At 37.2% G+C, this 11021-nt stretch overlaps 1 protein-coding gene across 1 annotated transcript; it reads left to right on the top strand.

Moving 5' to 3' along the window:
- The first annotated feature begins 225 nt into the window (after positions 1-225).
- On the top strand, positions 226-6416 carry LOC130216845 (protein FAM13A-like). Its single transcript, XM_056448725.1, has 6 exons — positions 226-258; positions 1415-1574; positions 3576-3782; positions 4717-4897; positions 5688-5821; positions 6388-6416. The coding sequence occupies exons 1-6, from the start codon at positions 226-228 to the stop codon at positions 6414-6416; spliced, it is 744 nt and encodes a 247-aa protein (XP_056304700.1).
- The last annotated feature ends 4605 nt before the right edge of the window (positions 6417-11021 follow it).

Raw genomic sequence — 11021 nt, forward strand, 5'->3', positions numbered from 1 at the left:
CTTGGGCTACTAAAATTATTAATGGGTGGAAGACGAAAATAATAAGCTAATAATAAAACACTTCACATAAGAATGTGTCCTGTTTATATTTATGTTTTCCTGATATTTAAAAAGCTTTGCCCACATCATTTTACAAACACCAGTAGTTCCAATATAAAATATTGTCAGACAAATGTATGCCAAGAATGATGACATATTAAAACATGTTAATTAAAATATTTAAGGATGACAGTGCAGCTCGGAAATACCTATATAATGGTGAGTAAGTGACATACAACTGGGTCATATTACTGAGTTATGATGTCATGTAATTAGAATATTAAAATGACGAAAAACAACTCACCTTTTAAAGACCACCAATCACTTCACTGAGCAACACATCCACATCTCAGCAGGGTCCGTCATGATTTTGGGTCCCCTAGAAACAGTGCTACGTACATATTTGCAAGTGTTGTGACCAATTTGCAGCAGGTTTCTTCAGTTGTTTGTATTGTGACCAATTTTCAACACGTGTGCTGCCAAATTGATGAAGATCGTTTCTTTATTTGCTGGTGTTTTTTTGTAATTGCATGTGCTTTCTTAAACTGCAGCGCGTTAAGCTCTCTCGGCCACCGTATGGTTGCCACCGGCTAATGAATGTGGCTAATGAATCCACAGCCTAATGACAAACTATCAAATTCTAATATAAAAAATCTGGATAAAATATGCAATATTGTTGTTTAATAAATGCTATTTTCAAGAGTTCATCCTTAGCTGATGATTGATTATAAAGCTTGTTTGGCATGCTGTCCCGGGAGAGAGCCCTGAGCTCATAAGATCCTCGAGCCCTGGGCTTCCTCCCATTTGCAAGGCGAGGGGGGAGTTTGAGCTCAGGTAGATCTGTAGCTAATGAACAGATAGTGATTGCTTTTAAGAAATAACTACTTACTAGGAGCATATCTATGGTGCTGATTTGGATTAGCCAGTTAACTTAAGTTGCATGTTTTTGGGGGAAACCCACGTGAGCACGGGGAGAACGTGTAAACTCCACACAGAAACGTTGGCTGGCTTGGTAAGGGCTAGAACCAGTGATGTTGATTCGTGAATCATAAATTGAATAATGCGGAACCGGCTGCACGCAATCATACTCTTCTGTCTTGTTTTTATAATGTGCCCCTTTGACATACTGTAAGGTGTACTTGAGTGCTCTGAAAGGTGCCTATAAATAAAAGGTATTATTATTATTATTATTATTATTATAAGCACGTGATCATCTCGAAATTTAATTTATTGATCTTCTCTTCAATATGGATATTGATAGTTGTTGTTATAATGATAGTTTTTTAATATATTGTCCTACTTCACATCACAGTTTAGCATAAAATACAAGGCCTACTATTTTTGTGATATTTGAATTGCTGTGCTTTCCTTGTAGACCACCAGTGATGATTCAGATTCAGTAGACTCCAGTGAGCCGGCGTTCAGGACAAGGCCAGTGTTCGGTGTCTGTCTTCACCGTGTGCGGAATGCAGGACAGATGCGGCAGGGTGTCCCAGCAGTGCTCATGCAGATGGTGGAGTTTCTGGAACAATATGGTGAGAGGTTTGACAACCCACATGAAAAATACTGTAGTAAATTATAGCAAGGACTGCAAAGTTTATGAATCATACTATTATGAAATGTACTCTCTCTCTTATTATATATATATATGCAATATCACAGGAGTAGCAGTGTGATATGGCTGTATATCAGCACTGGTGAGAGGTGCACTGCTACTCGTGTTATATTGCGTTTACACAACAGTTTGACGGCATAATCGTATATAAAAAAGCAAATCAAACATGGAGAGTCTAAAAACACTTTTGTATTAGGAACTACTTTCTTCCACCATTCATTCACATCTGCAGCTGACAACAGAACAGCAGAAACCGCTGCTTATTCACCAACGTCACTGTAGAGCTAGTGTTTGCATGATTCTCTAGCGTAATGTCTAAAGTGATGACAGAACAGCTGATTTTGCTCAGCATTTTAAGGTTATAAGGCTGAACAGCATGAAATGCCATCAGTCTACAGAGATTTCTCCATAAGTTACAGTCTACAGTATTTCTCTGTTACAGTCGGGATATCAAAATAATTAACCTAGAAAAAAGCAGCGCAATCACTACCAGATTGCTGAGTTTATGTTCAGGAAAAACGTTAAACACATGCGGACATTTCTTCTTTCTTCCTGCCAACACAACACACATTCCTAAAATGCGAGTCCCATGTCACACTCAATATACTACAGTTATAGGGTATAAATACAGCACTACAACATACAATAGAGAGATCGATTTAGAATATCACTTACCTGTTTAATAATGATTTGATCAGCTGTAGTTAGAAATTACGCTGTTTAATCTTCTAAGGGTTTATTATGGATATGGATAGACAACATCAAACGTCTTTGGTCTACTCAGTATGACAGGCTAATGTCCGTCGACTCGCTGTATCTCAGAAATTATAAATATTTTGAAATAGGCACTGTCCTTATCAATAAACTGCATAACTGCAGTCTAAATAACTACATTCTCGCCTAAAAAAGCCTCAGAAGTACATTATGTTGTCCAACAGCTGCAATATTTGTCAAACTGTAGAGTGTCCTCTGCTTGTTGCTATATGTGGGTGGAGTAATACACAAGGGCGAAGGGTGAGGAGGCTGGTCCAGGGCTGTTACCGGCAAAATATCACATGGCTATCAGCCAATCGGATATATATAAAATAGTATTTACAACATGATTGCTAACTGCTTTCTGTAGTAATAACATTAATAGTGAACTGATAATAAATACTGTAGTATACTTTAGTTTTTACATTAGTTTTTACACTGTTATGGATAAAGTACATCCAGGAGAGCGTTATCTTAGACAGGTTTATCAACAGCCCAACATGAAGCACATCACTGTTGTTTAAGACTGAAGGGTTTATTCTGCAAAAACAACCGACTGGATGTACTTTATCCCGCTTATTACACAGCTACCTGCCACAAAACATAAAAATTAGGCACAGAACTTTTTTTGAACTGACTGTTTTGAACCGTAATAGTTTATTAATTGTTTAATTAAACACAAAGCTGACAGAAACTAAAACAGCTGTACTAGTACTGTATACACTAACCCGTGCATTATTCAGACACAAGATGGCGCCAAACAGTCAAAAACACAAAGCTGACAGAAACTAATCTGACTGAATGGAGCCTAGATTAACCTATTATTATTAATTCACAAGATGGCACCATACTGTCAAAACCTGGAGTGTTACAGACAAGCAGAAACATGAATGTGGATGTAAGTATATGGATGTGAAAGTATTCACTGGTGATTCTCAGTTCCCGTATTAGTCTGTGTTATTTAGCGGTTGTTATCAGGGAATAACATTCCTTGGAAAGTCACGACTGACCAATCAGAATCGGGTATCGATAACGCCAAATCAAAACAATGATAATACTAATAACTGTGATATTTTTGGTCACTGTAACTGTAATATTAAATGTTCATACCTTTACATCTTCTGCCAGCCGTGTGCTGGGATTGTATTAGTTTTGCATATGTGTGTAGGTCTCCGTCAGAGTGAGTTGTTCAGTGTCAGTGGGTCAGAAGCACAGCGTGATGCGCTGAGGCAGCGTCTGGATTGCGGAGAGATTCAGTTTTTTAGCAGAGATGATGTTCACGCTGTTGCATCTCTGCTGATCCTCTTCCTGAAAGAACTGCCACATGGACTCATCCCAGATAAGGACGCCAAGCGGCTGTTGAGAGTGTTTGCAAGTAAGTTGGCTCCACAATATGTAAGTTGCGTTTCAATCATTATTATGCACTTGTTCCAGGGAGTGTATGAGTTTAGTTTCGTACCAAATGGAGCACTAACTTTTCTGACTAAACAGAAATTCAAACTGTTTTCTACGTTACATTTAGCGCTACACATAGCCCTGTATACATGTATGGAGACCACAAATTACAGTACGTAGCCAGAAGTACGTATGGCTGCATTTTGTCTGTAAAACGAACGCTATGGCGTGGTATGACGCCATTCCGTTTCAAGCTTACCAGCTGAGCGCTTACTTCCAAATGGACGGCTTTTCCGCTGTTATCAGTTTGTCCAGTTAGCTTGCCATGTACATCAGCAGACTTGAGATGCAGAGAGGAGTTGACCACAACAACAGGGTTCAATTCTGATGTAGAACGGTTCCAGAAAGCAGGTAAGACCAAAACAGAATAAAAAATAAAAAATAAACAAGTAAATAACAGGGTGAGAATGTGGTAAAATCTGAAACCGTGGTAAAAATCAGGCAAGGGCTTTTCTTATTCTGGGTTACTTTTTAAAACTGTCAATTGGGTTTAGGAAAGTGGGTAATTGGGGCAGTCGGTGCTTTTGAAAACACTATTGGTTGGGTTTAGTGAAGGAGGAGCGTGGCTCAGTCGATCTGTCAGTCAGTCAGTCGACAGCAGCCTCTGGTGGATTTACGAGATAACAGCAGCTGTGAATGGCACTGGTAAGAGAAATGTGTTATTACATGTGTTATTTAGTGGTTGTTATCTAGGAATAATTTTATCCAAATTCAATTCAAATCACAATATAAAATACGCAGACAGACTTAACATTGTGCTTTTTTTCAATATTGTTGAATCCTAGCTCACACTCACCAAGGGTTCTGCACCTCCCCATCCTGAAATACGTGTGTTTTGTCTCTTTATCCTGCAGAAACCAGAGGGGAGGGTTTGAATCTCAGACGTGCAAAGAAGGTCCTGGAGAGTTACCCACCTGACACCTTCAACATCCTATCCCTGCTCTTCCACTTCCTGTCTCGAGTCGCTGCTCAAAGTCACGTCAACCACATGACATCAGAGCAACTGGCAAAGGTTTTTGGACCCTGCATCTTTCAGTGAGTGATTTCAGATTAAAGGTGACCTATTATGCCCTTTTCTACAAGATGTAAAATGTGAATCGGAAACTGACCCTTTTAGGCTTTGGTCCTAATTGTGCTGTTTTAGTGAACAGAATTAGTGTGTCCCATACCAGAGTATGTTGAAAAGACTATGCCAAAGGTTCTCGGATGCTCTACTATTTGTCCACTAGAAATTCGAAGTGTAGAAGCATCTGTACTCTAACCGCTAATTTTGGCCACAATACATTGCGCATTAGATGTGTATTTAATTAGAACTACAAACTTGGGTAAACAAACTACAAAAATGGTGGACACACAAGACCAGATCAAGTAACGAAAATTTATTAATTAATATTTATCCAACTGGAAAATATTTAATTAAATTAGTGTTATATTTGATCTGTGAACTTCTATAAAGACCAGTTTGGGCATTAACTACTGAATGCAGAATTATCCAAACACCTGAGGAGATTTGTCTGCATGACAGACTCACGAATGGCAGATTGACACACTGCTGCTGCTGAATCTACAACACGGTAGCAAATCAAATATGAAAGAAATGTGGATGATGTGTGGAGGTGATTGACAGGGCACGTAACTAAGCAACAGAACGGTCCATTAATGAGGAAGTAGTTTGTCCCAAACCTTGCATACTCTTCTGTTACACACTCAAAAGGTTATACTTCTTCTTCACCAAAATGTACATACTTTTAGAACCTTGTATAATATGCGAATCTAACACATTTCAAATTTGCATCTAACACGTTGATCTTCACCGTGTTTGCAGTGTTCCTGATAGCTGCATGAAGCTGGTGGAACTGGAGTTGTGTGTCTATCTGACACAGCACCTTATAGACAGCGTTACGCTCCTGCTTCCCAACATGTATCCTCCAAAACCCAGAGGAGTGCTGCTCTGCACTGGTGATGGCGCTGCGGTATCAGGACACACTCATCACTCAGGTGTGAACACTAATCGGCTGTCTGCAGGTCAAAGAGCACTGTATCATGTTAGGAACTCAGCATCAATGAGTACACCCACTTTTTACTAATTTCTCAGTAAATATATTGTCAATAATTCATGTTAGTTTATTAAAGGGGGCCTATTATGCAAAAATCTATTTATTGAAGTTGTTTAAAGACCCTACTATATATATATATATATTTTGTCCATATATATATATATATATATATATATATATATATATATATATATATATATATATATATATATATATATATATATATATATAGTAAACGCTGTATATGTTATTCAAGTTTCTGTCTGATTTATTATAATAATATGTAATATTGCGCTCATATAAATTATGAAAAAAAAGTATTATCATAAACAATGTATGTTGAGAAACCACGAAATAAACAATAGAGCATAATATCAGATGACAGACTTTTTATTTTGTCCATACAATACACAGTTATTATTGCTCATCCCTAATTTACATGCCTCATGATCATGTTTCCTCTTTCAGGTCAAAGGCCTACTGTGGACGAGCATTAAATCCAGGACTGAAGCACAAATAAGAAACATAGACCCTCAGTCACTGCACTGAAAGAAAGACCTCCAGCACATATTAATAATAATTCAGATTAAAAACACACTGACCCCATTATAATTAACAGAATACTGTGGATTAATCTTACAGATCAATGCAGTAAAAAGCAGTGACAGCTTTAAATAAAGAAAATTAAATATCATTACAATTTAAAATGTGTTTTTTAATACTTATTTCTGTGAAATTTTAGGATCAGAAATCACTTCAACATGATAACTTGATTAATGATCAATACTGAAAATAAAAGTCATCATCTTTGTGGAAACCATTTAGCACTCTGTGATGAGTAGAAATATTGGTCACACTTTACAATAAGGTTTCATTAGCTCATGTATGATGACGCGGTGGCGCAGTGGGAAGCACGTTCGCCTCACAGAAAGAAGGTCGCTGGTTCGAGTCTCGAGTCAATTGGTGTTTCGGTGTGGAGTTTGCATGTTGTCCTCGTGTTGGTGTGGGTTTACTCAGGGTGCTCCGGTTTCCCCCACAAGTCCATAGACTTGTGGTATAGGTAAATTGAGTAGGCTAAATTGTCAGTAGTGTATGTGTGTGAATGAGTGTGTATGGATGTTTCCCAGAGATGGGTTGCAGCTGGAAGGGCATCCGCTGCGTAAAACATGTGCTGGATAAGTTGGATAAGTTCATTCCGCTGTGGCGACCCCGGATTAATAAAGGAAAAGAAAATGAATGAATAGTCAATGTATTTACTAATATGAAGATCTAAGTGAAGTTGAATAAATACTGCAATAAATGTGTTTGGTGTTGTGCATGTTAAATTTGCTACATTTATTGTAAGGTGTTACAGAAATATTAACTAACTTTTACTGTCTGGATCTATTTAATGCATCTATTTCTTTTTTTTATTTAATGGAAATAAGCCTCATGACTCCAAACGATTGACAAATATATCATTATTATATGGTAAAAATATAAGTGTTTAATGTGGATCAATGAAGTAAAATATGCGTGGCTCAGTCGATCTGTCAGTCAGTCAGTCGACAGCAGCCTCTGGTGGATTTACGAGATAACAGCAGCTGTGAATGGCACTGGTAAGAGAAATGTGTTATTACATGTGTTATTTAGTGGTTGTTATCTAGGAATAATTTTATCCAAATTCAATTCAAATCACAATATAAAATACGCAGACAGACTTAACATTGTGCTTTTTTTCAATATTGTTGAATCCTAGCTCACACTCACGAAGGGTTCTGCACCTCCCCATCCTGAAATACGCGTGTTTTGTCTCTTTATCCTGCAGAAACCAGAGGGGAGGGTTTGAATCTCAGACGTGCAAAGAAGGTCCTGGAGAGTTACCCACCTGACACCTTCAACATCCTATCCCTGCTCTTCCACTTCCTGTCTCGAGTCGCTGCTCAAAGTCACGTCAACCACATGACATCAGAGCAACTGGCAAAGGTTTTTGGACCCTGCATCTTTCAGTGAGTGATTTCAGATTAAAGGTGACCTATTATGCCCTTTTCTACAAGATGTAAAATGTGAATCGGAAACTGACCCTTTTAGGCTTTGGTCCTAATTGTGCTGTTTTAGTGAACAGAATTAGTGTGTCCCATACCAGAGTATGTTGAAAAGACTATGCCAAAGGTTCTCGGATGCTCTACTATTTGTCCACTAGAAATTCGAAGTGTAGAAGCATCTGTACTCTAACCGCTAATTTTGGCCACAATACATTGCGCATTAGATGTGTATTTAATTAGAACTACAAACTTGGGTAAACAAACTACAAAAATGGTGGACACACAATACCAGATCAAGTAACGAAAATTTATTAATTAATATTTATCCAACTGGAAAATATTTAATTAAATTAGTGTTATATTTGATCTGTGAACTTCTATAAAGACCAGTTTGGGCATTAACTACTGAATGCAGAATTATCCAAACACCTGAGGAGATTTGTCTGCATGACAGACTCACGAATGGCAGATTGACACACTGCTGCTGCTGAATCTACAACACGGTAGCAAATCAAATATGAAAGAAATGTGGATGATGTGTGGAGGTGATTGACAGGGCACGTAACTAAGCAACAGAACGGTCCATTAATGAGGAAGTAGTTTGTCCCAAACCTTGCATACTCTTCTGTTACACACTCAAAAGGTTATACTTCTTCTTCACCAAAATGTACATACTTTTAGAACCTTGTATAATATGCGAATCTAACACATTTCAAATTTGCATCTAACACGTTGATCTTCACCGTGTTTGCAGTGTTCCTGATAGCTGCATGAAGCTGGTGGAACTGGAGTTGTGTGTCTATCTGACACAGCACCTTATAGACAGCGTTACGCTCCTGCTTCCCAACATGTATCCTCCAAAACCCAGAGGAGTGCTGCTCTGCACTGGTGATGGCGCTGCGGTATCAGGACACACTCATCACTCAGGTGTGAACACTAATCGGCTGTCTGCAGGTCAAAGAGCACTGTATCATGTTAGGAACTCAGCATCAATGAGTACACCCACTTTTTACTAATTTCTCAGTAAATATATTGTCAATAATTCATGTTAGTTTATTAAAGGGGGCCTATTATGCAAAAATCTATTTATTGAAGTTGTTTAAAGACCCTACTATATATATATATATATTTTGTCCATATATATATATATATATATATATATATATATATATATATATATATATATATATATATATATATATATATATATATATATATAGTAAACGCTGTATATGTTATTCAAGTTTCTGTCTGATTTATTATAATAATATGTAATATTGCGCTCATATAAATTATGAAAAAAAAGTATTATCATAAACAATGTATGTTGAGAAACCACAAAATAAACAATAGAGCATAATATCAGATGACAGACTTTTTATTTTGTCCATACAATACACAGTTATTATTGCTCATCCCTAATTTACATGCCTCATGATCATGTTTCCTCTTTCAGGTCAAAGGCCTACTGTGGACGAGCATTAAATCCAGGACTGAAGCACAAATAAGAAACATAGACCCTCAGTCACTGCACTGAAAGAAAGACCTCCAGCACATATTAATAATAATTCAGATTAAAAACACACTGACCCCATTATAATTAACAGAATACTGTGGATTAATCTTACAGATCAATGCAGTAAAAAGCAGTGACAGCTTTAAATAAAGAAAATTAAATATCATTACAATTTAAAATGTGTTTTTTAATACTTATTTCTGTGAAATTTTAGGATCAGAAATCACTTCAACATGATAACTTGATTAATGATCAATACTGAAAATAAAAGTCATCATCTTTGTGGAAACCATTTAGCACTCTGTGATGAGTAGAAATATTGGTCACACTTTACAATAAGGTTTCATTAGCTCATGTATGATGACGCGGTGGCGCAGTGGGAAGCACGTTCGCCTCACAGAAAGAAGGTCGCTGGTTCGAGTCTCGAGTCAATTGGTGTTTCGGTGTGGAGTTTGCATGTTGTCCTCGTGTTGGTGTGGGTTTACTCAGGGTGCTCCGGTTTCCCCCACAAGTCCATAGACTTGTGGTATAGGTAAATTGAGTAGGCTAAATTGTCAGTAGTGTATGTGTGTGAATGAGTGTGTATGGATGTTTCCCAGAGATGGGTTGCAGCTGGAAGGGCATCCGCTGCGTAAAACATGTGCTGGATAAGTTGGATAAGTTCATTCCGCTGTGGCGACCCCGGATTAATAAAGGAAAAGAAAATGAATGAATAGTCAATGTATTTACTAATATGAAGATCTAAGTGAAGTTGAATAAATACTGCAATAAATGTGTTTGGTGTTGTGCATGTTAAATTTGCTACATTTATTGTAAGGTGTTACAGAAATATTAACTAACTTTTACTGTCTGGATCTATTTAATGCATCTATTTCTTTTTTTTATTTAATGGAAATAAGCCTCATGACTCCAAACGATTGACAAATATATCATTATTATATGGTAAAAATATAAGTGTTTAATGTGGATCAATGAAGTAAAATATGCTAATAAAAACAGAAGAACACAAATACAAGCACACATATAGGATTTAAAAGTCTCAAAATCTTCTGTCCATTTCTTGGAGATCTAGAAAACTCTTTCAGAGGCGCTTTCACGCGGTGTATCGTTGTGTTGCTGGCTATATTTAATCCATAATAAAAGTATAAAAAATAAAACTATTAAAAAAGATGTGATCCTAAATGTATATACAGAAAATGTGTGTCATGCAAATGAAAATCCATTCATGAGTTCAACATTAAATGATTTAGAAAATGCATTTGTATTCATTATGGTAAGATGCGATTGCTTCATTCAGCGCCGCGCTGAGAAAAGTAACAAACCTCACGTGACTTCTCCTCTGTGAACGGTTTAATGTTCCGTTTAATTAAATCACAGCTTAAACGATCGTTTTCACTTCAACGATGACCTTAAAAAACCATTTACCCGAAAACACAATGGATTCGACTGTAGAAACGAGATAATATCAGTCTAGAGAAACTCTGCCCTGTGGATGGGCGTCAGACAGGAACGCTTTTGTAAAGTGAACGGCGCTGCGTTCAGACATGCGCAGAAGGGAATGA

Source organism: Danio aesculapii, chromosome 23, assembly GCF_903798145.1.
Source record: "Danio aesculapii chromosome 23, fDanAes4.1, whole genome shotgun sequence".
Classification (NCBI taxonomy): Eukaryota; Metazoa; Chordata; class Actinopteri; order Cypriniformes; family Danionidae; genus Danio; species Danio aesculapii.

Excerpts from the sequence above, each read along its gene's own strand:
- LOC130216845 (XM_056448725.1), top strand. The coding sequence starts at position 226 with ATGACAGTGCAGCTCGGAAATACCTATATAATG. Across the intron at positions 3,783-4,716 it reads GCTGTTGAGAGTGTTTGCAA|AAACCAGAGGGGAGGGTTTG; the intron begins GTAAGTTGGCTC and ends TTTATCCTGCAG. Across the intron at positions 5,822-6,387 it reads AGGAGTGCTGCTCTGCACTG|GTCAAAGGCCTACTGTGGAC; the intron begins GTGATGGCGCTG and ends TTCCTCTTTCAG.